This window comes from Fundulus heteroclitus, chromosome 1 (genome assembly GCF_011125445.2).
Source record: "Fundulus heteroclitus isolate FHET01 chromosome 1, MU-UCD_Fhet_4.1, whole genome shotgun sequence".
Classification (NCBI taxonomy): Eukaryota; Metazoa; Chordata; class Actinopteri; order Cyprinodontiformes; family Fundulidae; genus Fundulus; species Fundulus heteroclitus.
In genome coordinates, this window is record NC_046361.1 from 14005584 (window position 1) to 14031810 (window position 26227).

Here is a 26227-nt window from a genome sequence, read left to right on the forward strand (position 1 = left end):
GGATACGGTCAGGTCCTTAGTAATTAGTGTTTTGTTCCTCAAGGACTGAGAATAAAGTTTTTTTTAATGCAGTTGTATTTCCACAGTGTTTCCAGAGAACCTGAGGCGCTCCCATCACAAACGCATCTCGCCACGATGCTTTCTGAATTAAACAGACTCTACATCTGAAGAGGAAACGTCAGGTAAACGAGCAGGAAAGTTCACTTCCTCGGGTATGGATTTACGACATCCCGTTCTACTCATTACAAATTTAAAAGGGACAAGCTCAAAAGTAATAATAAAATTTAAAAATGCAGTTTGGTGTGAGAGCAGAGAACGGCGTTATTGCCCGGGCCTTTGGGTGTGCTTCTTAGTTAAATGACCGGCCTGCGGCTGTCCGCACCCAAAACAAACAACCCAAAAAAAAAATCTTTATTTCTTAGAGCTCCTTATTCATAAAGGTAAATTCCCAGGTTTTAACGTGTACATTAAACAAAGATGAGGGCACAGATATACTACTACTGTACAGACTGTCACTGCTTTGCAAGAACAAACTAAATTGATTTATTTTTGTCATATTTTCTGGCTTTTTTTTTTTTTTGTCCTTTTAGGTACAAACATGTTTTGTGAAACGGGAAACGTTTTGCATTTGTCACCTCCAGTGCATCCTTGGAACGAAAAACAAGAAACAAACAAAAAAAAAAAAAAAACGCTCTCTGCAGAAGAAGAAGAAAAACAAAAGAAACCTGAACACAACTTCAGTTGAAAGGATTTAAGTTATAGCAATACGCACACTATCAAGTGTACAATTTGTCAAGGTTCATTTGATTCTAATAAAATACTTTTTTTTTTTTTTTTAAAACCCATATACATTTCATATATTTATCTTTTTGGGGTATATGGATCCAAAAATAGACATTTAAATCATAACGGGAGAATCGGAGGGGGGAGAGGAAGGAGAGAAAGGGGAGATAAAACAAAAACAAAACAAAAAAAACTACAAAAGCTACACATGGTTTTTTTTCCGTCATCTCTGAGGAGGAAAAGCGAGGACAGAGAGAGCAAGATAGGGAGGATACATAAAGGGACGGGTTTAAAGAAGGACGAGGGGGAAAAAAGCGAGGATGGCGAGGAGTCAGGAGGAGGATTGGCCAAGCTATACAGCGCAGTATGACACCCACTTTAGCTCATTACACACGTACAGTCGTGATCAAGGCACAGGGATCTTCTAAAAGTTAATTCTTTTTTTTTTTTCTCTTCAATAAAGTTGTACAAAATAATACATTTTACAGTCTGTACAAGAATAATAGTTCAGCAGTAAAGTAAAGACGTACGTACAAAGAAGCAGGAGGTCGGGGTAGGAATGCTGGGAGAGGAATGGCAGGGAGGCGGCGGGCGGGGGGGGGGGGGGTCGTTTAACCACATGAATACAAAAAAAAAAAAAAAAAAGGGAGGGAGGGGGTCTGGTTGCTGTCTTCTTTTTCAAAGTTCTGGGTTGTAACATCTCATTTTCACTTGAAACAAAAAACACTTGCTGATGGGGGGGAGAGGTGAGGAGAAAGTAAAGGTGGGGGTGAAGATGGAGAGGAGGCAACGGATAAAGAATGAGCGCACAGGGCACGATGGCACAAAGTCTACACAGACAGAAAAACAGCTGTGGAGACGGTAAAACAGGATGACAGTTCTTGTTAATTTATACGGTACGGTACTGTTGCAGGATGCAGTTTTGTCCTCTTTGATTTCCACAAAAAGTTGGCTTTTTTTATTTTATTTATTTTTTATTCTCTTTCCTTCTTTAAATTGAATATATTCTCCTCAGTTTTTGGCTCCGCTGCCGACGAGGCAGAGTCCGCTCCGGAGGAGTCAATGAGCCCCGAGCCCGCCGTCATGCGGGCAACACCCCCACACCCCCCCCGCAGGTCTGTTTTAGTCCCAACACGGTCCGTTCGAATCGCAACGATCTCGCCTGGGGGGGGACGGATCGGTTGCGGACCTCGACAGGCCGAGCGGCGCGAGGACAGAACGGAGGCTCCGCCTTCCCGGGGCTTTGCTGTCCAGGAGAAAGCAGGATGGATACACCGCTTTCAAAGACGTCTGTGAGTGACAGGAAGGTTTGGTGTACAGTCAAGTCCTGAGCACAGTGCTTGTGTGTGTGTGTGTGTGTGTGGTTGCTTTTTTTTTGTTTTCCTTTTTATTTATTTAGTTAGATACAGTGTTCTGCTGATCTATGGTGACACATTTATTCTCTATTTGCAGTAATTCAACAGTTCTCGTTCCCAGTTTTGCACTGATGTTTTTTTTTTTTTTAGTTTTTCTTTTTTAGCTCTCTCGGGTTTCATCAACACAGATGTAACAAACTCACTAAGCTGGGAAACTCGGGGCCAGACTGGGCCGCTCTCAGAAAGGTGATGGAGGACAATACTTAACATCAGGAAGGTGAGGAGCTTGGAATATGGCTGAAGCTGGAGATTGGAGTCTTTATTTTAATTCTCTTTTCATCCCCTGAAACCCCTTCATCAAATCCCACATCACATGGGGACGTTGCATCAGGGGTAGCTCTGGGTTTATGGTGTGTTTACTGCAGAGGTGTGCGTGTGTGTTCGTGTGTACTTTGGCCTTATTTGTTGCTGCAGGCACTAACACACATCCGTGGAAGAGGGGGCGTTCAGAGACCCAGCGTTCAGTGTCTTTTTAACGTAGTCCGGTCTGGTTGGAGAGTAGGTTTTTGGCGTTCCCATCACAACAGCTCGTACTGCCGCAGGTGCATCCGCTGGATGATGTCTCGACAGTCGTTGAAGACCCTGCGGATGTTTTCTGTGTCGACGGCGCAGGTGAAGTGGGGGTAACAGTAGTGCCTCCCATCTGCGCTCGCTGTGCTGATCCTCTGCAGAAGGTGCATGAAAAACAACAATACTAATTAGCCCCTCCTCCTGCTTCCACACTAACCACACAAAATGCAGAATTATTATTATTTTTATTTAATAAATTGAAGCAAAGACCTGCACAAACTATATTAAAATAGTCTATTTTCAGAAGAAAGCAGTGGGCACCAACTCCATGAAAATCTATGTGGTGCTTGTGCGCCCCCTATTTCTAATGCCGCCCTGGGCAGCTGCCCATATCGAAAACAAAAACTACAGTTTAACCTGCATAAAATGTTTTGTAACTTTTCCTTCACAGCCCATTTCAGTGATTGGAGCTCAATATCTAACGAATTACATTTAGATGCAGGGCATCCACAAGTTGAAAGGCAGAGTAATTAAAATAAGAAAATAGTTCATTCAAATGTTAAAACACACCGTCAGGCAAAACAATTTATAATTCCTCTTTAGCGTTTAAATAAACTGTATATTTCTTAGGAATTCATGTGCATCTTAGTAAATTAAATGAACTAAATGAACCAAAATACTGATCTGTTCCATTAATTCACTTTGAAAAATAAAAATTCACACAGTATATAGATGATGAACAAAAAGATGAACAAGCGTTTGTTTCACTTAACTTTGATGATCCTGACTTTACTAATGAAAACCCCAAATTCAGTTCACCGGACAGCTTGAATTTGGAATAAGACCAATTTAATAAAAAAAAGGATCTTTAATACAGAAATCCCATGTTCTGGCCGCACAGCCATGGGGAAGACTGCCAACTAGACAGTTTTCCCCAGAAGCTGGCTGTTTACGTCCAGCGCCAACCATCGGATCAGTCGCGTTAATCCGCACTTGAACCTGAGGCAACATCAGACGCGTCTTCCCTGGAAAAAAAACCACTGGACCTGGTTTTCATAGCTGTAAGCCAATACTATAAAAATTTACAGAAATAAATGCCTGAACGAGTCTACATAATAAACGTATTATGTAGACTCATCCCATAATACATTATGTGATAAGAATCATTTTTCCTACACGATTTATTTATTAAGTTGCCAGTTTTTTGTCCTAACATGTAAGCAATTCAATGACAGCTTCTTGTGCGCGCTGAATGTAATTTCTGCGTATAAAATAGACGGCTATGCCAGTGTTGATCTTTCAGTGCAGCTGCCTTATGAGCTATGCTTGTGAACTTACCAGGAACTCATCTCTAATGAAGTACTTTGCTCTTGTGACACGTGGATCTTCTCCAGGCTCTGGTGTCGCTGTCAGAAGAAAGCCATAACACAGATTATCTGAGGAACCAGTCCCACTTTAGGGGAGATCAGGGGCAGCAGTTTGACAAACACTTGTGTCAAAGGTAGAATGTCTTCTGTACAACGAACACATCTCAAAGTATTTCCCTGCAATAAAAGTTTACATTAAACGCTCTGAGGAAAACTCAGTCAGTGACTGGGACACTTTCTTCAATGCAACATTCTTTACTCTCCAGGCACAAATGTACAGATTTTTTTTCTGAAAATTTGTAAAAGGTTTCTATAATCCTACCTCTAATTGACTCTAATTCTGCAGTGTGGTTAACAGCTACTTTACTTTGGCTTTTTTGCCATGTATACCAACCTTAATTAGCCATATTTGAAAATGTATACTTAAATCTAAACTGAATTATCCTACCCCAAATATATTTTATTTCAGGTACAGGTAGTGATCTACAACACCTCTTTGATGCTTGCATATACTAAAAAATAAATGGGTTTTAAACCCAGTTTAAACCCTGATTTTGTAGGATCTAGAGCAAAAAAAACAAAACAAAACAAAACAAAAAAATACGGTAGTGACACGTTTCCTGCTGAACCTTTAATAAGTGCGTATTCATATCCTGCTTCTGTCAGTAACTTGAAAAATAAAACAACTAATGAGTTGGACTAAAAGTGAAGTTGTGATTAAGCAGATTGAAGATAAAGGAAGACATCTACATCAAAAGCCTGAATCATTTCACACATATTCAGGTTTCTATCTTTCAGAGAACAGAATAATGAACAGTCTAGAAACAAGATGTTTTTCTATATTATACTATATTTCTTTTATCCAGAGTTTTCCTCACTTGATAAAAGCAAATTCCCAACTTCTTCAGGCCTTGTAGGGCTGCCAAAGGAAACCTGAAGTCCAGACTAAATTTTGCAGGACCAGGATGGACCCACTTTCTGCTATGATTATGCCATCTTTACACTTCTTTGTGACAAACCTCCATTATAGCATTTAAAAGCTTTAACACATTCCAAAACAAGTTTAAATCAAATAATTGTTGTTTAATTTTCTCATAAAAAGCTTCATATGGCCGCAGTACCTGCTGTTTAAGCAATCCTGTCTGGAATGCATCAATGGGTTTTACATTAATGAAGGAAATCCATTTGAGAAGAAAGAAAACCATTGTTTGTGCAACCAGAGATGTAACCACGTTTAACCAGTATTTACTTCTGTATCTTATCTGGTCAGGTGTCACACCGAGGGCTGCAGGAAGCTAAAGTATCTCCATATTTCTGACCACTTACCATCATCGGGTGTGGTGTAGCGAGCAAATTCAGGGAAGTATTCCTCGATTTTAGACTTCCCTGCTAGTACTTTCTCTGCAAGCAGGTCCTGTTTATTTAGGAACAGGATGACAGAAATGGTCCGTAGCCACCTGAAACAAGAAAAAAACAAAACCAAAGAGCTATTAAACAGAGCCGCAGTGTGAGACTGGAGTTTGTAACTTTTCCAGACTACAATCTACAACTTTTTTACGGGTCATTTTTCATGTCTGTCTTCCTCTTTTGAAGTTCTTCCTGTTTCTATTTGGACGTACGGCTGATCTCACCGTAGTCCCTCTTCCTCTGCAGCCTTCTAGCCGACAGCGGAAAGTCTTGGACCAAAACCGACACAACTATTCGTAATTTCATCCACAGAGACAAAAAAAACCCAGTTCCACCTGAAGTAAGGTCATGCTGCTGGCTTAGTTTCAAACGTATCATTCAAAGGTTTGATCCAGTGTGATTTCATAAGACAACACGTTCTTTAGAAAGCTTCTGCTCCTTGTTGATTTGGGGTGGGTTGTTTTTGTTAACTTTTGTTGATGTTTATATAAAGTTATGAAAATCAATAATAAATAAAAAATAAAATAAAGCTTCTGGGTGTCTTTGAGAGGAAATTATTGTGTCTTAATGAGTTCTTACCCAAAACATTGGAGAACACAGGTTCTCCAGGTTTGCACGCACGTTTCTCATGACTGATACCTTCATAAAACGAGATCCTTTGCAACGTATCTGCAAACTACGCTGTGAGTTAAATGCTGCAAATAATCAAAAGTCCAAGCAATAATATTAGGACAGCTGCACTTAATTTCAGGTTAATCTCATTCACCATGACTGATGGCGAGCGTGAACCCAAGAAACTGAACAAAAGGTGCCTCCCTGTTTGTTGAATGGTACAGGTGTTGTTATTTTAGCCGTATCAATCCAGACCCTTAAAATGCTACAATTGTGTAGTTTTCCATTCTATTTAAATACTTTTGTAGGAGCTGCGGATAGGGAAGGAGCCGTGACAAATGGCTTCATAAATGAGAGATTTATCAAATAAATAAATAAAATGAATCCAAATCAGAGGAGGGATTTGAGAACACACTGCAAAAACGGATCTAAAAATAAGCAAAATGTTCGTAAACATAGTGTTTTTGTCCTTGATCTGAGCAGGTAAATATGATCATTTGCCAATGGAATGAGTATTTTGACCCCTAAATTAAGATAATAAGACATCCTGCACTTGAAGTAAGATGATGGAGATGAATTGTTCCTATTTTAAGTGCACAAATCTTATTCTATTGGCCGATCATCTTATTTACCTGTTCAAATCAAGGACAGATACACTAATTTTAAGAAAAGTTTACTTATTTTTAGTTCAGTTTTTTTGCAGTGCAGTAAAGAGCTGTGGAAAGTGTGCGTCATACTGCAAAAAAAAACCCAAAACACACTACTCCATGATGTATGTTTTTAGGTGTTTCCCTTCTGCCACACACCTGACTTAATTAAGTTATTAACGAGCTTCTGCAGCCGCCTGATGACTTGCTGCTGAGGAGCAGAACCTGCAATCATGAGACCAGGGGTGCTGGAGCAGAGACGCATCTAAAACATGAACCCTGAAGGCCAGGGCTGAGACACGCCGGTTTAAACATTTCACTACAGGTGTGCTGAAAACTGTGCACCAGAAGGCTTTATGACAAAAACCTTCAAACTTCGATTGCTGGTCCATGTGAGGTAAGACCTCCAGTGGTCTCCTCACCTGTTGTTCCAGATGTTCTTGAAGAGGTTGAGAGCCTCCTGTAATCGATTGGTCTGATTGTCCTCTCTGATCACCATGTTGTAGCTGCTACTGGCCACCACAAAGATGATGGCCGTCACATCTGAGGACGAAAAATAAAATTGAAAAATGCAGTAAACTGAATGAGCAGAATAGCTGAAGATATCTGAAAGAAAAAGCTGAAACAGAAAAGCTGCTAGCTAAATTGCATTAAAGCTGAAGTTTGCATAACCTTCTGCTGAAGATTAAAAGAAACAGAACAAACTAAGACATAAGTTGCAGCTGGAATACTGTGGGAGCACAAAGGTCTGCTGAAAATGGCTGAAGAACAATAAATAATGTAGCAACACTAGATCCAGCAGCGCAAACATCAGAAAAAGATGAGCACAAACAGTTAAACGTTCAGCTGAAAGCAGAAAAAACTGTAAGCTAAGTCGCAGCTGAAATACTGTGGAAGCACAACTTTGTGCCGAAAAGGACTGAAGAAGCAAAAGCTAAGAAACTGTTGTTGAATTTGAAATAATTAGTGAAAACCTTAAAAATTAACAGCAGCTACTGGCTGAAGCTGACATACTGAGAAAGCTGTATTTTTGCTGGAAAGCGCTGAATAAGAAAAAGTTGAAAAAATTTGTTGCAAAAGCCGACTTGTCATCTAATCACCTAAAATAACCCCTTATTGCCAGCATAACCCCCCCCCCCCCCTAAAATAAGCAGAAATGTAACCTTATGTTCAAATGTAGCAGATGTTGGTGCAGAAGAGTTACAGACCTGACATATTAGTTAATCTTTTAAAACAAACAGAGCAATCAAGGAGGTACTTAGCTGAAGCATATGAAGTACATCAGCAGCATGAAGCTGACGTTAGGTTTATGTTTGAGCTTGACCAGCTCTAAAGTGATCCACATGCAAAACAGTACGGCTTTTAGCCTTTAAAAAAATGCTGAAATTATTTAAATGAGGTTTATGGAGGTACTAAAAAAATTGTAAAAGATATGAAGTAGTGGAATATAGCAGAAGGAATTGTGAATATTTTAAAAGTTGAATGGAATTTCTAGCTGAAAGTATGTGAAGGTAGTAAGCTGTGAAAAAGCACAAAGCTTTAGCTGAAATTTGCTGGATTTTATGGGATGTCCATTCATTTCCAATGGCAAATTTGTTGCATAAAAAGCTGAATACTTCAAAAATCCTAAGACATATCGATACAAAAAGATATAGCCGTAATGTCTTGAATGTGGTGACCAGTCTAAAAGTTGAACGGTTGAAATAGCACAAGAATTGTAGGAGAAAAAGCGATTTGAATAGCTAAATAATAAAGAAAAACAGGAACTGAATAAGCGTAAATGCCTACTGCATTCACACTAATAAACAGATAAATCACACGTCCCCAGGAAGAAAAAATAACGTGAGCTGAGAGGAGGGAGAAGCAAACAGATTTTACCGTTAAAGCACTGAATCCATTTCCTGCGTTCGTCTCTCTGACCTCCAACATCGAACATGCTGTGAAGATCAAACAAGACTCATTAGGATGTAAAAACATGCACAACACTGCCATCACCTGGAGAAACCACTCTTAGAATGTGATTTATTGCTTGTTCTTTGTGTTTATGCCCTAATGTCCACCATGACACCGAAAGAAAGTCTTATTCACCTTCTGTTACTTTTACTTACTGGAAATTGACTTTGTCTACTTGGAATCTCGTCTCAAAGATCCCCGAAGTCAAAACTCTGCACCGAAGCAAATCCTGGAAAACAAAATAAAAACAACAACAAAAAGCATTAAAAAGCCTGTCATGGACCTCATTGTAATATAGGTTGTTATAAAGGAAACATTAACAACCTCATACAATTTAATTAAATTTTATTTATATAGCGCCAGTTCATGAAACATGTCATCTCAAGGCACTTTTCAAAGTCAAATTCAATCAGATTACACAGATTTGTCAAAAAGTTTCCTATCTAAGGAAACCCAGTAGATTGCATCAAAGTCTTGACAAGCAGCATTCACTCCTGGAGAACCGTAGAGCCACAGGGAGAGTCGCATGCATTGTCTATGGCTTTGCAGCAATCCCTCATACTGACCAAGCATGAAGCGACAGTGGAGAGGAAAACTCCCCTTTAACATGGAGGAAAAACCTCCAAACAAAACTGGAAAAGGTTGCAAAACTACCAGAGGAGCTATTGCTGCCAATGTCTCCATGTTCTCCCTCTATATAAGATACAATGCTGTCATGTTTACTTTTTCTTGAGCATGGAAAGTACTGCTGGGTCTGTCCTCTCCTGTCCAACCCACATTTGTTCTCAGTTTATGACCTCTCCTCCTGAACCTGGTTCTGTTTAAAGGTGTCTTCCTGTTAAAAGGGACTCGTTCCGTTTCATTGTCATCTCATGCATGCTTAGTATGAGAGATTGCTGCATAGGTGGCAATGCAACCAACAGTGAACTGTTGCCTCATGCTCAACTCAGGCAGGAGGGATTGCTGCAAATCCAGTTACTCCATGCAATGGACTGTTTTTATTTATTTTTAAACACAAAACTTTTCACACATTGATATTATATGCTCACATTGTATTATAGCTAGGACTAAGTTGGACTCTATATAGCTGAATGTGAATCTGCCGTTATGACTGGACTGATCTGATTACACGTTTCTCTAAATTGGAAATGCTGTCTTGTGCTGTGAAATGTATTTTGTTAACTGGTGTCATACGAATAAACCTAACTGAAACAGATTTGAATTGCTGAGCAGTAAAACTGCATTTGTTTCAAATTATGGACCACGATAAAAAAAAAGGAAAAAATAGCTTGCCTTTATTCACCTCAAAGTGTCAATAACCCACCTGATCCGTTGGAGTGTAGTCATTCTGCTTCACAATGTCAATCTTGTCTAGAAAGCTGAAAAATAACAAACACAGGCAACAAGGTGAGGAAAAAGATATTTAATCATACATAATATTAATACACACTGTACACACATTGGCTTAACTGCACGCTCAAAGGTTTAGGGTTGGAAAGGAAACTATGGAAACTTGTTACCCGCCTAATCTAGTTGTAAATAAATTTGGATGTTCCAACGCAGATTTTTAAATGTTTTAATAAACTTAGATACACCTTATAGTTTCATTTTCATACAACAGTCTCTAATATTTTTCAAATCAAATTTTTGTAGTCTTGTTTTAAACTAAACAGATTAGGGGGCGTCCTACGATGGTGTGGGGGTGGTGAGAACAATCCAGCCAGCCTACTGTGTGAAGAACGAGCCACTAATGCCGTAATAACCCGAAAAAACAAACAAAAAAAAAAAACAAAAAAAAAAAAACTAAATGGATTCATATGCATCTCCTCGGCACCTTTTGCACCACTAATTGGGATTCTAAATGCATTTTTAATACACTACAACTCCCATTTTAATTCTGTATTGCCTTAAAACACTTCTAAGTTTAATGATTTTTATTATATATCTTTCTACACAAGGTGATGTATATCCAAATCTACTGATTTGGATATATAAGATGACGTTTGTTTTTCTCCGATGACTTTTTTCCCCCCGACAGAGCAACTTTTTTATTTCAAGAATATTTGGTATAAATGGTCAAAGATAACGATTAACCCGGCCAGCCGGACTGATGATGTGTAGTACTCTAAGGCTACGTCCACACTGCAGCCTAAAGTGACCCAATTCTGATTTTTTTGCCCATATGCGACCTGTATCTGATCTTTTTATGACAGTCTGAACAACACAGATCGGATTTTTTCAAATGCGACCCAGGCCGCTTCGATATGTGGTCCTGAATCCGATACGCATCTGATCTTTGCAAATGTGACCTGTGTCTGTACGGCTGGGTCGCATTTATCCAACCTGTACGTCACCGATACTCGACAAACGTCACTATTCTGTGTCCTGCTATGCAGAAGCGGGAAGAAAGACGACACCCATAGCGGACAACAATGAGGAGAGCAGTCAATGGAGGGAAAGCTCCGGTTAGAAAATAAATTAATGACCGCAGAATGCACGCCAGCATTATAATCCATGTTTACTTCCGCAAACACTGAGGACGCTTGCTACGTGTGACGTCATCGCGTCCTCAAGTGCACTTGCGGGACACTTTGGTTGAACGCATTCAGTTCACACAGGAAATCACATACAAGTCGCATATATTTGGAAAGGTGAACGACCACCAAAAAAATCCGATTTCACAAAAAAAAAATCAGGATTGAGCATCAAGACCTGCAGTGTGAACGTAGCCTTATTCTGCACATTATCAATCAGGCCCTGCTCCCGTTCAATCCGTTTGGGGAAAGGAGGGACATGCAGCAGAACTCTAAGAGCTGATTGGGCGAAGCGACACCTAGTGCCCGCCTACCAAAGCTTGCCTTCAGCTAACCACGGTATCAAATTCAAAAGGTAATTCAAAAGATAAGCAGCAGCTGCTATGTGAAACCACAAAAAGGTAAGCTAGGAAAGGCGCTGCTTCCTGTTCTACCATCATAAAAGAAACGATGGAAAACAGAGGTGACAGCTGCGGCTCTTGCCTTCGTCGTGCCACTAGTTGCTGCTTAGAGTATTACTGTAACTTTCAATCGGGCGGGTAACGAGCGGGTGATCAATTAGCTCAGCCAATCAACATGTGCTCACCACTGAATCAAACAACCACGGGTTCCTAAACTGGAGTTCCTGCAGCATTAAATAAGGATGGGAGCTGGACTAAAAAAATAATAATAGAGATTTCAGTCTGGATGTTCAAAGCTAGTAGCGTACCACATAAAAAAGGGATCTGTAATGGGAGCAAAAATTTTTTCTTTAGTTCATTATAAAGTTTTGACGATCATGTCTCATTTTCCTCCCACTTCATAACTCTGCGTTCCTTTCTGTTTGCCCATCGCATAAAATCCTTATAAAATACATGAAATGTGGTTTCAATGCGGCTATGTGGAGAAGTTTAAGGGGTACGGGTACTTCTCCAAGGCTACGGTACGCGTCCCGTTTAATCACACAGCGATGAGCTGGGAGGAGAGACAAATGCTCTGAATAATCAACTATAAAACTCCTCACGCTACATTTCTTTTCCATCTGGATCATTGAGAAGGAAAAGGTGCAGAGAGCGAGGCAGAATAAGAGTGTAGCGGTGTTTGACTGGCATTACGGAGCAGGTTTCAAAAATAGCTCCCTGCCACCCTGGCTTGCAGCGCCATAACCATGGAGACCCGACTGCAGGAGCTATTAATAGTCTATCAGCTCCCAATCTTCTGCAGCTGGAGCTGCTCCAGAGAAAAGACAGACAGACGAATGAAGAGACTGAAGATGGAGGAGGAGCGAAAAGGAAAAATAAGAGCAGGATCAGTTTGTGTTTTTGAGCTGGACGTGTGAGCAAGAAGGGGGAGGGAACGACACTCTGGACCGTACTATCTGAAGTATGCGAAGGGGAGATATGCGAGGGGGAGACTGTCATTTCCGTTAAACGGTTCTTTTTTTTTTTTCTTTGGAGAACGTATAAATGCAAACGCATGTTACGCTGAAGATGAATGCCTTTATGCTACGAGGCAGTCAAGGTGGAAAGCTGGCAGTCTTGAGCGGAGCAGCAAAGGTATCCTCCTCAAACATCTCCCCCCCCTCCTCCTCCGCTAAACATCCTCTTATCTGTAGATGACTCAGACTCAGCCATGTTTGCTCCGAAACACTAAAAACTGCTGCTGCTGCTACGCCACTTTTTAGGCTCTGGGAAAAACGCACAGCGGTAAAAATCTGATCTGAATGGTTGAACGACTGAAGGAAATATCAGCAGCCCATAAATGTTTAAGGTTTAGTGTCACATTGCCTTCGACTGTGTGATAAATCCCCAGCAGCACTCAAAGACCACTCGCCTGGCTTCCCATACAAAGTAAATATTTGTATTTTCTGAAGCCCGTTGGAAATGTTTCAGCACCAACATCATATTGTACTCTCGCGCAAACAGAGGAATGCTGGACGAGCAGAAAGTTTGTGCACCATTTTCACTTTTTTAAAACAAAAAAAAGGTTTAAATGTCTTCTGCATTCAGCCACTTGAGTCATTGTGACTGAAGTCTGAGGCTCAGTCTGGACCAACTTTATACACACTGACTAAACATGCTCCCCATTTCTTGCAATGTTCCTCTCTAATGCTCTTTCTTTACTTTTTTTCCCCTCCCCAGCACTTTGAATCGTCTTGATACTGAAAAGTACTTAATAAATAAACTTGCCTTGCCTTCTCCTTTGTTAAAAAGTTAAACTAACTAGACGTAAACACCATCCTTAAAGTCTTGCCACAGACTATCAGAAGGATTTAGGTTTGGTCTTTGACCCTACCATGAACAAGCTTTGATCTAAACTATTCCACTCTAGCTCTGGCTGCGTTTAGGATCATCATCCGTCGTCTTTTTCAGCCTCTAATAGTTTTTTTTTTTCCTCCAGCATCGCCCTGTATTTAACTACGGCCGTCTCCTCCATCACCTTTGACCACGTTCCCTCTCACAGTTTGAGAGAAGCTGCCATCAACACGTCTCACCGTGGGGGTTGGCGTGTTCGAGGTGATGTGCAGCGTTCGCTTTCACCATCTCATCATAACATTTTTAATATAAGCCTAAAAGGTTCTCCTCTGACCAGAGCACGCTCTTCCGCATGTTTCCTGGGACCACTACAAGGCTTTCCTTCAACAACAGCGGATCTCTGCAGCTCCTCCAGAGCTACCCTGAGTGTGGTAACAGAGCAAAGGGGGCAAAATGCTGTATAAAAAGATGTATAACTTATACATCTTTTAAAAAAAAAAGCAACATGTTATGTTCCATTCCAATTATGCGTTGTGCCGACATGTGGCCATCACAAAACTAAATGTGGAACAAGATCCAGGGGAGCCTTTGCAAGTCCGTCCGAGCGCATAAACGTTGAGACGGTGTCAGTTTCCGCCGGATGCTACCGAAGAGCCCGATCTTTTAGCACCTTCACGTAAAAAGTGCATGAACTCAGAACATGTGTTTGTTCCACTTTAAGCCCGAATGTTTCCTGCAGGTTTGTCGTGAGGTCTTCGGAGCAGCACAGCGGACTGCTAACTGTGCCAAACACAGTCACAGCTGTCTCAACAAAGCCTCCGACACGGGTCAAAAGCACGTCGAGGGGACCGGCGAGATGCAGAATCTTTCATAACTGGGTTATAAAATAGACAGTAGGCTGTTTTTAGGTTACTTTTGGGTGTTTTTGTAGCTAATTATATCTTGCCAAATTAAGAAGGCGTTAAAATAAACAAATGCAACTAAGCTGGGATTCCTATGAGATCCAGTCCTCTGATTTTCTTAATACTGAAAACACACCAGCCTCCGATAATAAACAGCTTAGCGAGTTGTGAGTGGCGAGTACCTGGGCTGGCCCCGGCAGAGGACAGAGGATGGAAATTAGTCTTTATCCTGTATTTTTTTTTTGTATTTCTGCAGGTTTACATGGATACAATGTAAATGCATTGTCCCTTTTTAATAAGTAAATACAAAGACAAAAATCACTGAAATTGGACGTTAGGTGTTGGGCTGAAACAATTACTCGATTACTGAAATCATAGTCAACTAATTTAGTGATAAAATAATCATTAAGGGGAGTCTACAGACTGTAAAACAGGCCTTTTGCTGACAGAAAAATCCACTCAGAGCAGTAATTAAGCCAAAACTGTCCAAGGAATTAACTGCAGACAGCGGCAACCAGGCATCGTTAAGCTCTATTTATTTATTTATTTATTTATTATGTACTTTGTATTAATTTCTATGTATTTTTTAAAAAAAATGTTTATGTTGTTGAACATTGGTCCCTGCTTAGTCCATGAGCTGTGACCTTTGTATTCGCTTCTTTGTTCTGGTACTCAAACGCAATATCATGTCACTGACAGTGTTTCTGAATGCTTGATTGATTGTCGTCTTCTTGTTAATACGACTGGTAGGTTAAAACTGAATAGCCCTATGGGGAGAAATAAAGTTGTATGAAATTGTAATTGAATTGAATATATACATTTTGCATTTAAGGTGAAAAACCTTCTTTGTCTGTAAATATGCTCTATCCAGAACATAGTCTTAGCTCCGCCTAGTTCAAATTCTGTAAAAAGAAAATTCACCTATTCAGCACGTTTTGCTCTCTGATTGTTAATTCATTGATTAAAAAAAAAGTAAACAGGTTAATTAGCAAATAGCCCGTGTTACAGCGTCTGTTAGTTTGAGGTACGTTAGTTTACTGAGTGCATCTCTTTTTTAATTAATTGATTAACCAAAAAATAAATAAAATCAACAGATTAATCGATTACTAAAATAATGGATAGCTGCAGCTCTAGTTAGGTGTGACTTCAGAGAAACTGGGGTTGTAGCACTACATGGCAGAAACATTACGGCAGACATGCTTATTGGAGCTTATTTGATCCACCATTGATTTAGCTCTGTATTCGCCGCGGTAATTGATCCCAAGATGCGTCAGAACTTGACTCACTCACATTAAACGGATAACTTTATTCTCTTTACGGACTAGAGAAGTGAGTCAGCACGGAAAGTCTGGTGTCTGTGATTAGATTATCCTTTAGAGCCAAAAACTTGGCTAGCCTGGGTTAAACTTAGGCAGCGGCCGTCCCTGAAGAACCCTTTGAAACCAAGTGACAAGAATTAACTTCCTGTTGAGATGGATAAATCATTAGTTTACGTGTAGATGTTGACATCTGACAAGTTAAAAGTCCAGCCCTTGTGTTACAAGTGTGGAAAGTAAGACCCCTGTAAAATATTTTAATTAAAATAAAATATATTACAAATGGCATGTTGGGGAGCAACAAGCCCCAGATTCGATGTGTACTGGAACGAAAAAACAAAAATCTTCAGCAACTAAATATCTGGGACTGATTGGAGAGTAAAAAAATTAAAATGCAATCATTTAAGTTTTATGCAGTTCAGAGAGTCATTTAAAATCCTAAAGCAAGAATATGGAATATGAAAATGTTCAGGGGGGTAAAAAGACATTTCTTTGTGGAAAGGGAACTAAATAAATAAATAAAATAAAACATACACATCCAGAAATTTTAAACGCATAGTTTAGCTGACTTTTTTAGTATGAAGTTAATACCTTGTGTCAAGTCAGAGTGGTCTGCAACATTTTGTAAATTCCTTTAATCCTCTCATAGTATCATCTGAGGAAATGTGGTTTCATAACTCCATTAAATAATAAATGCCAGCAGGAGATCACGCTGAGTTATTGTGGTGTAATATAAGGTCATTATCTGAATTCAGATTTGGAAATTTTATCAAATTATAGATTGTTTTTGTGACCATTTATATCCGTGATTTATAGAAGTGCTTACGTACAATGAAAAATAGGCTGAAATGCCCTTGGTTCAAGTGTGCTGCTGGTAAGAAAAGTTTTGTTTACATGTATAAAACAGAAGCAGGAAGAGATGAAGCGGTAACGCGGGGTTCATGAAGGTGGGACCGATTGGCTAATTGACCCAGACGATGCTAACGTCCTGTCAGTAACTGCTTAATTTCTCCTGCCACTCTCTGAGGGAGAAAACAACCACAGTTAGAGAAAAAAAACTGTCCGAACTTTAAACAAAATCAACTTGGTTTTATTATTATATCTACGGCAGTAACAAAAAAACAGTCCAGTCCCACTTTTTAGGGGACATGTCACTCCATCCCCTCCTCAGCACATTATTAATTGTACCAATGGCTTAATTTGAATGATGTCTGATGAATCCCAAAAACATCTAAAGATTCTCAACATCCGCCCTGAAAGCCTGGAATAAGACACCACTAGTTTAGGTGATCCATAAGGAAAAAAAATCACCACCAAAGTTCCCTAAAAACCCACCCCTGGCCGAATACTGTATCAGGTACAATGACAGGAAGGAAACCGTTTAATTTGGGAACTAAAAAAAGAAAAATCCCCACAATAAAACTAAAAAAAGCAAACAAACATTTTCTTGTTATCTTAAAGAGAAACCTTGAGGACCTGTACGTCTGTTAGCATACGGTGAGGAGAGAAGAACACCCAGCAGGGTGCTAAGCAGTGACTGCAGGCACAATCAAAGGCCATTGCTTAGCATTTAATTCATCTGCATTGGCGTACCAAAGGTAATTGGTGGAGTTTAAAATGACGTTGCTACTTACTATTGCGCACAGTCGATTAGCTGATACTCGTTGGATCTCTCGAAGCACGCCCGCACCCCGTCGTCCTGCCACAGCGTCTTTGCGTGATCGTAAAACTCCTGGGGAGGAAAACCCAAAACATGATGAGAGTTTGGACCTTTTTATATATATATATTGTTTCCGATGAGCAGGTGGACTTGGGACCACTTGATGCACTGAAAACTGAAAACCCTTTAATTGATGGAGTCGGGGAGGAAAACGAAGAGCTTCTATGATGCTGGTTCAGAAACGGGCGTGGTTAATCAATGGGTCGCCAAAGACAGGAACGCGTTTAGATTGTTATGCTACGGTAGGGCGTTCTGTTTACTTTGGTCCAAATTTGACAGATACGAAAGGAGACGGAAAAGGCGACAAGGTTGTCTGTTGTCCATGACGTGTGGCTGGGATCAGCGGGAGCACAGCGTCTTTGTTGACACTACACCAAATGTACGTTGTGCCTGGGCGATGCCCGTGTTCGTGCCTGTGAAGTAAATAGTGGTGAAGGGGGGGAGTAAATGAAAGAAACTCCTTAAAGCTCAGACTTACTGAAAACCTGGCATCAAACACTTTTTTTTTTTACTAAACACTCGATAAGCAACATGTTTCCATCCAAGTTTTCAGTTCCAGTAGCAGAAAACAGCAACAATAAGCCTCAAGCTGCAAGAAAACAAAAAGTACCTTTTGAAAATAACCTTAAAGCAGAAGGTGAACACAATTTTCATTAGGTCCATGTCTCCGTTTTAAAAACGTATTCTTCATTGGTCAGATACATCTTAGTCTTAAATGCCTTGTTTTACTAAGCTACCAGCTGAAAATCGTCAAAATTACCAGAATTAAAGGCTTGAAAAGGTCAGTCTGTATGTTATTGATCTTTATGTGTTGCACTGTGCCACTGTAATTAATTTTTCAATAATCTAATGTATTGATGTTGTCTGTATAATAATAAACTTTGTGTTTTTGAGTCTTATAGGCTGGGCAAGAAGCAGTAAAATGTTTTTTTTTTAATGAATGCTCTAACAGAACTTCCCTAAGGAAGGATCCTGTTGTAGCAAAATGGTATGCATCCAAAATCCTGTCTTCATGCAGCTTATTCAGTCGCATTCATGTCATAACTGACATGTTAAAGGAATGTGAATTGCTGAATTGCTAACTGAAGCAGAGATGGGCGACGCCATGAGGAGAAAATGATACCAAGGCTGGATTCCATTTCCTAGGCTCCTAACTAGCAATCCCTCTTCTCCTTTCCCCTCATCACCTAAATCAGGGAGTGGTTAAATTAGATTAAGCTTTTAACAACCGGTCTCCACAACTTTATATGGTGTCAAAAAATGACTTAATTTGCCTACTGTGTGTGCTTTTTATCAATCCTGCAGCATATTTATGCTCGTTCAGGGAGAAAAATAGCCATTTTCAACAATGCTGTTACGTTAGAAACAGGGCAGTGTAGTCCAGCAACTACTCACTGTAGAAACGGGTCATTTTGTTTGAAAGTTGACGTTGTCACACTTTTTATACTCAGGCTTCCGTAGCAGCTATTATAGCAAAGATGTTGGTAATTCACAGTGAAAATCTTACACACTGGGGCTTTAATAACTTTGGCAGAAAATGTTCTTAGAATATTTGCATTTAGTTTTCACAACACAATAAAAGTACCAGTAATGTCTTACATCCCTTTTTCTTGTCATTAGGTTGGAAACTAATTAGGTATAATACTTGTATATCACAGATGTGAACCTGTCTCAGACTGTTGTTATTATGAAACTGGAAGGAAAAGCCTGACACAAAAATAATCTCCATAATCAATTTCCATTTTTCTAAATTTACCCAGATGAGGAAAATGATGAAAGCAAATTTGTTAAGACTTGAGGTTATGTAGAAGCTCATTTTCACTTTTTTTTTTTAATTTCTGTTTAGACATCTATGTTTTTTCCTCATTAAGAAATGCAGCCTTAAAAAATATAATAAAAAAAATAGTAAATTAAAATAATCTTTGCAAAAATATCAATTTCTCACCAGGACTGCACACACATACTGAAAATATAGCGCCGTTAAACGATATTAATATTGCTAAGAATGGTTTGGATACAATGCAGATGGCTGCTAGAGTTCTGCTATAATTTAATACTGTGTATTCAGCCTGTTGGATTTTACACCACCTGACGGAGCAGAAGTTACAGAGAGCGCTGAAAACGTTAAAATAACAGACGAGAAAGATGAGTGAGAGAAACGAGCATTAAACATAACTCATTAAAACATTCAACAACTACATAAGGAATCGCCAGAGCTCCTAATTTAGACCAGTCCTAGTTAAAAAAACAAAACCCTTACACTATGGTGCCTTCTATGATCTTAATAATTTATAATCTTGTATAATGCAAGTAGGCAGAGACTATCAGACGCATCGCTCTGCCGTTAAAACTCATCAATGAATGACAGAAAACAGGAAACCTTCACATCAGCAACCGGCTTATTTAAATCTTGTTCCGTCTTTAGAAGAGCTCCGGTTCAAGGTTGAATCATCTCATATTTACAAATAAAAACTCCACATTAGGAGCCCAGATGCCCGTTAAGGAACGAGACGACTTGCAGACATCTAATCTGCCGGACACGATGAATCGGCGCTGCCTCGTAATCCCGGCTCTTCGCGCACTCTGACCTGTCCTGGAGCCCCAACCTGAAACAACATCACCCTGCGACTGGAAGGTGCAGCGTGTGAACACACACACACACACACACACACACACACACACACACACACACACACACACACACACACAGAAAGGCGTCTGCGCACCCACACACAACCCGCAATACAAATTCCAGTGACATGCAAAACACACTTTCGCCATCCTGTTTTGTAACTTGGAAACTATGCGGCGCTCGTCAAAAACAAGTCAACCGACCAAACAAGTAAAGCCAAACGACAACTGATGATAAACGGCAATAAATAATTGCCTCCCAGCAGCTCAGTGTAAGAGCAACAGCTGGGGAAGTGGAGGGCATTCTGTGGTTAAACAGAACCACGCAATATGAATAAAAAAAAATAAAAAACAAACACACAATCAGCTCATCGGCTAAATAACACTCAGCATTAGAGCATCTGGCGAACGTTCATTTTGACTGAAATATAACCGGCTCTTTAAAACGTTTTTGAGAAAGAGTTTGTCTTAAACCTACCTTCTTTATTCCTTTACAGAAGAACAGACACAGTAAAAACCATTTAATATTCAGCAGCTCTGGAGACCTACAGAATCCAGAAATCCGCATCAAGAACCCGTCTGACCACACGAAGGAGGCAAAAAGAGGAACTCACGTTACGAACCGGATTAGGAGAAATTCGAGAACGGATGAAAAACGGTCGGTGACAACCATCGGCTTGGAAATTGATTTATAAATCTACTTCTAACACGCTGAGATTGCAGCAGCAAAGACCGTTACTCACAAACACAGAAAACATGAAACAGTGGGGAACCGTCCAGGGCGGTAGGTGGCTAAACCAAACGTCCTGTAAAGAACATCAACAACTCATCCAGGAAGTCACAGAAGAACCCGGAACATCACCTGAAGCAAAGGTCAGCATTTCAACAGTAAGAGAGACACACCGGGCAGAAACGGCCTCCAGGAGAGCGTTTCCAGGCTAAATCCACCGCTGACCAAAGAGAACAAAAAACATCCAACGTTTGGCTCAAAGAAAATCTTGATGATCTCTGAGACTTCTGGGAAAATATTCTGTGGGCTGACGAGACAAAAGCGCTAATTTTCAGAAGGATGTAATGCCAGCAGTCAGGCACGGCGGTGGTGGTGTGATGGTCTGGGACTGTGGCGCTTCTTCAACACCTGGATGACTTGCTTTAAGCGCTCTTTAGCTGAAAACCCTGAACGCAGGCCGTCCATTGTGAGCTCCAGCTCCGTTGGTTTCTGCAGCAGGACATCGCTCCGAAGGACCGCAGGAAGTCAACCCTCCACTGTAGCTAAATAAAACATTTCTTTCATCTGAGGTGACTTTTGTTAGCATAACAAATGTGATTAAGCAAGCTTCGGCTTCAGTCTGGAGCTGCACATCTCACGTGAATGTTGACGTTTGCTGTAGACCAATTTAAAGTCCTATGGATGGACTTTCACTGCCCTTGATGCACACCTGCTGCAGATTTTAGTGGCTGAAGATCACAAAGACAAATCAGGATGTAACGATAAAAAAAGAAACCCGTCAGGAGAATTTGGGCTCAATCACAATATTTCTATTGCGATGTTCAACAGCAGCGTGACATGAGCGTGTTTTCCTGATAGCATGCAGCCGCGCCTCAGTCCGGTCCTCTTTTGATCGTGGGCAAGGTGGTATTGGAAATGGCGATTTGATTTTTAGCATCTATTTGTTAAAAGGTCGGATGTTAAATCAAAGCACAAAATACCTGAAAACATCAAGTGTCTTAGATGCCTACTGTTCATTAAATGATTTATTAGAGAAGGTCAAGTTCAGATTATACATGTTCCCTAAATGTGTAAAGACTTAAATTAAATTTCTGGCCTTTTTGCATCCTGTTCCTACTGGACTGCTAGAGAAATTAAAATATATAATTATATTGAACAAAAACTAAGAGCAGACGGTTCTACGAGTGCTTTAACCACAACTTCCACTCAAAGGTGAGACTGAAAATTTAATTGTTTGGTCCCGAAGGCGGCTCCGGGTCCGCTGCTAAGCCTGCGGTTAATTCTCTAGGCTGCATAATTAGTTAATGGCAACATCCCACCGAGACTACAGGGCCCACACACAAACTACCTGTGGGGGCAGACCTCAGCGGCACACCGCCTCCACACAACACACCTGTGTTATGGGACTCTCAGCTGGGAAACTGGGGATTTGCACTTTAAGCCAAACAGAGAAACAAACACACAGCTGATGTTAGCTGTGGCTTCTGCAAAGGACCGTCTTCCTGACTGATGACTACGTAGAGCAGAGGAGCTCCAGTCCAGGCAACCTGTAGATGCATCCCTTCTCCTAAAACGTCAGAATCCAGTGGCTGAGTTTCCTCATCAGCGTTCAGCTCTGCAGAGGCCTGGTAACGAGCCGTTCCTTGGATTAAGGTTGGAGAAGAGATGCATCTAAAAGTTTCAGGACTTTACCCCTGAGGTAAAACCTTAAAGGTCCGATGATTTATCTGAGGAGCAAATCCCAGCAGGCTTTGTTTGGGACACGGTTACAGAAGGAGAAAGTGGCAAAAAGCTATTTGAAAGAAACATTTTTAAAAGGACACGAGGATATTTACGCGTCATTGTACTGCTACATAAAAAGTTCAGAGTATGTTTAGGACATGTTGAGACATGTCTGGGGTTCTTTCAGGCTGTAAAGAGAGAGCAAGACTTTCAGCCACTAACAGGAAGGTGCTCTGTATTTTATCCCTTTGAGCTTTTTCCACTCCAGCTTGGATTTTTAAACGTTGGCGGTCTAAAGTCTTGAATTATCTACATAGTGCAGTGGCTATTTAAACTTTTTGCTAAAGTTTGTCTGTGTGTCTGAGGGAACCTAGGCTGCACTCTGGACTCTGTGGAGGAAGTAGCTGAGAGGAGGGTGTTGTCCAAGTTCACATCCATCATGGACAACACCTTCCACCCCCTGCACCAGTATATAGATATGTTTATATATATTTATAGACCACTAAGAATGTAAATGAGACATCATATGCCCATTCCTATTTCCTTTTTTGTGTTTTTTTTGGTATTCTTTTTGATCCATTGTAGATATGAAGATTCACTGTATATAACTGAATGCACCTTCCCTACTCTGCACCTTCTTGTATGAGCCGATGTGACGAGTGAATTTCTCCATTGTGAGATCAATAAAGACTATCTTATCTTATCTTAATGTGTATGCTCTTTGCATTAAAGCCTAGTGAGTTCAACTCCCACAGACTGCCACTCTGGGTCCCTGAGCAAGACCCTCAACCCCAGCCCACTGCTCCCCAAGGGGATGGGTTAAACGCAGAGAACACATTTTGTAGGAATGTATGTTGAAAATAAAGATGATTGTCATTATGTACCCTCAAACACACAGAGTACGACATTACCTCTGCCCCCAACATGAAAAAAATCAACAGCCTCTCGGGGCAGAGAGGCCAGTAAATAGTTTGAAGGCCCTTCTTATACTTTCCTACGCAATAATAAAAGAGGAATTGAGGAAGGCCGCCATCTGTATCAGCAGGTCAAACCTTTACAAAGAAAACAAACGTTGGAAGTCAGTCCCAAAACTCTGGTTGGTGCATCTCTGCTGGAACAAACTGAAGAACACGTTTGACGATCCACCCAGAGGGAGGTCGTTCAAAGTTATTTAGATTAAGAGTATGAGTGGTAGTGGGTGGGAGTGTTTGAGCGGCTCACCGATGGAAAGTCAAAGTCCTTCTGGTTGACGAGGTTGAGGACGTACTCGATCCGGTACTGGTTCTCCGGACAGGCCAGCTGCACCGGCGGTGTCAGCGTGCTCATGGCTGTTACGATGGTCTGCCACAGCCACGCAAACCCAGGACAAAGAAACCAGACGAGAAAAACAGCAGATTACCAAAACCTTTAAGTATTCAAGAGAAACGTTGAACCCAGGTTGAACGAAGGAGAATTTTTTTTGGCAAGAAAAGTCGATACCTACCTCAATCGCCTCTTTAATGTTGTTCTTAATGTCTTGAATTTTCTGCTTCTTTTCTCTGAAACAAACAAAAAAAAAAACGACTGTTTCAGAAATACAGACGGATGAGGAACAGTTAAAAGCATGAATATGAAATAAATAAACGCATAAGCTTCACTTTCCAACTAACTCAAAGATTTTTAATTGGCTCAGAGCAAAAAAAAACTGCAAGTCAAGAGTAACGATGCTGGAAATGATGAAACCCGAGAGTTTTCCATGCAGCCGAACAACATTGAACGGTTGAGGTGAAACCTGTTGGAATAATGCGGCCGGGAACAGGGGAACCCGACTCCATCTTTCCTCCTTCACGTCAAACCCGCTGAATTGAATCGAGCACAGACGGAGGAGCTGACAGGAAGCCGCTCTCGCAGCTTGTTTTTGATCTGGAAGGCTAAACAGACCTTCAGCGCCACGCGTGGTGCCCAAATTATGTCTGTGCGACGTGAACGATAGCCGTGTGTACAAGACATTCGGGACTCTCTGTGATGGAAATGTTTCTAATAAAAGGCAACCGGCGAGCCGCTCGGTCCGTCTTTCACCTTGAGCCCGCCGAGACAACAGGGCATCGTGTTTGTGACGGCTCTGCGTCAGTGGGGGAGGGAGGGGGGGGGCGAGCGCGGCCCCTTTTATTTACGGAGCCATGCCCACGACTAGGATGTCCATAAAAACAGAAAACATCGATGCAAAAACAAGTGAAACTGGAACGATTACTCCGTGCACTGCAAAAAGAGAACTAAAATAAGTCAAATTTTCTTGAAATTAATGCATTTCTCTTTGATTTGAGCTGGTAAATAAGATTATTTGCCAATGGAATGAGTATTTTTACCCCTAAAATAATATAATTACATATACTGCACTTGAAATAAGAAGATAGAGATGAGTTGTTCCTATTTTTAGTGTAAAAAATCTTATTCCATTAGCAAACAATCTTATTTAACTGCTCAAATCAAGGAAAAATACTCTCATTTCAAGAAATACTTTCTTATATTTTGTTCTATTTTTGCAGTGTGTTTAATCTAGAAGATAAAATCATATCAGGCCCAAGTTACTCCCTCTTCATTGTGGGCTGGACAATAAACCAAACAGGAAAATAATAAACAACCTAACAACAACAACAATAATAAGAAGAAATAAATAAATAAACTGGAAAAAAGGTCTAAACTGACACCCGGTAATAAGGCTGCAATGTGGCTGCACTGCTCTTTGCAGGCTTTGGTCACTCACACATACCAGACATTCAGCACTTTGTTCCCAGTTCCTCCAGCATCAGTTTAATAGAAAAAAAAAACGAAAAGAAAAGATGATTTCCATTTTTCTAAGACAAGCCACCTGTGAGGTCACTGTGCACTGATAAGCAGAGGAGGGGAAAACAGTGAAAGGAGGGAGGGAGGGGGGGGGGGGGGGGGGCAAGACAGTTTATCGGGTTAGAAAGGAGAATGAGAAGGCCCTGTTTACATTTTCAACCCGATAGTCATTATAAATCACATGACTCTGTGTGTGTGTGTGTGTGTGTGTGTGTGTGTGTGTGTGTGTGTGTGTGTGTGTGTGTGTGTGTGTGTGTGTGTGTGTGTGTGAGGCTGCTGGCCTCAGTGTCTCTGCTTGTTTTCTTTAAATGTTTAAGGTTTGGTTTGTTTTGTGTTGGCGTTCAGCTGTAACATCATCCGCCTGTGATCAGCTGCGGAAGCTGACTCCCCGCCATCAGCAGCGGAGCCGGCGTCCACCGCCGCCACGGTTACCGCATCGGCAGCCGGCGCCACGGTTACCGCATCGGCAGCCGGCGCCACGGGCCGCGCTCATCGCATTTAGGCACTGTGGTGTTTTTCTACGTCGCCTCCCATGTGGAACAGATTTTACTTTTTATTTACAGTAACCCAGGCAGGCATAATAATCATAATAATAATCATGTTGCCCATCTTCAAAAAAAAAAAAAGAAAATCAGAGCAAACAGAAAAGCAATGGGAGCCACAATATCACAATTTAGTACATTTTACATATCTTGATGTTCCCCTTTTTAAAAAAAAACATAACAACATTAAGGCCAAAGAAACCTGCTTTTTAAAATTTATTTAAGACTTTCATGGGAAATGGACATTTAATAGCAAAGAGCTGAGCCAATCTCAGACCATTGACTGGAACACTGAACAGTCAGGGAGCGTAAACCTTTATTAAGATAAAGGCAATGGAGGAACATTTAATTTAGTTACACTCTAGTCTACACAATAATA

At 40.7% G+C, this 26227-nt stretch overlaps 1 protein-coding gene across 1 annotated transcript in view; it reads right to left on the reverse strand.

The window, feature by feature from the left end:
* Positions 1–736: 736 nt before the first annotated feature.
* gnas (GNAS complex locus) overlaps positions 737–26227 on the reverse strand; it is a 44305-nt gene continuing 18814 nt past the window's right edge. Inside the window, exons 3-12 of the mRNA XM_012877220.3 lie at positions 23967–24021; positions 23705–23824; positions 17315–17412; positions 10019–10073; positions 8850–8923; positions 8620–8678; positions 7164–7284; positions 5402–5532; positions 4047–4114; positions 737–2863 (exon numbers count right to left, since the gene is read on the reverse strand). Coding sequence (XP_012732674.1) covers positions 2717–2863; positions 4047–4114; positions 5402–5532; positions 7164–7284; positions 8620–8678; positions 8850–8923; positions 10019–10073; positions 17315–17412; positions 23705–23824; positions 23967–24021 — 928 coding nt within the window. The 3' untranslated portion in view covers positions 737–2716. The remainder of the gene's footprint in view (positions 2864–4046; positions 4115–5401; positions 5533–7163; positions 7285–8619; positions 8679–8849; positions 8924–10018; positions 10074–17314; positions 17413–23704; positions 23825–23966; positions 24022–26227) is intronic.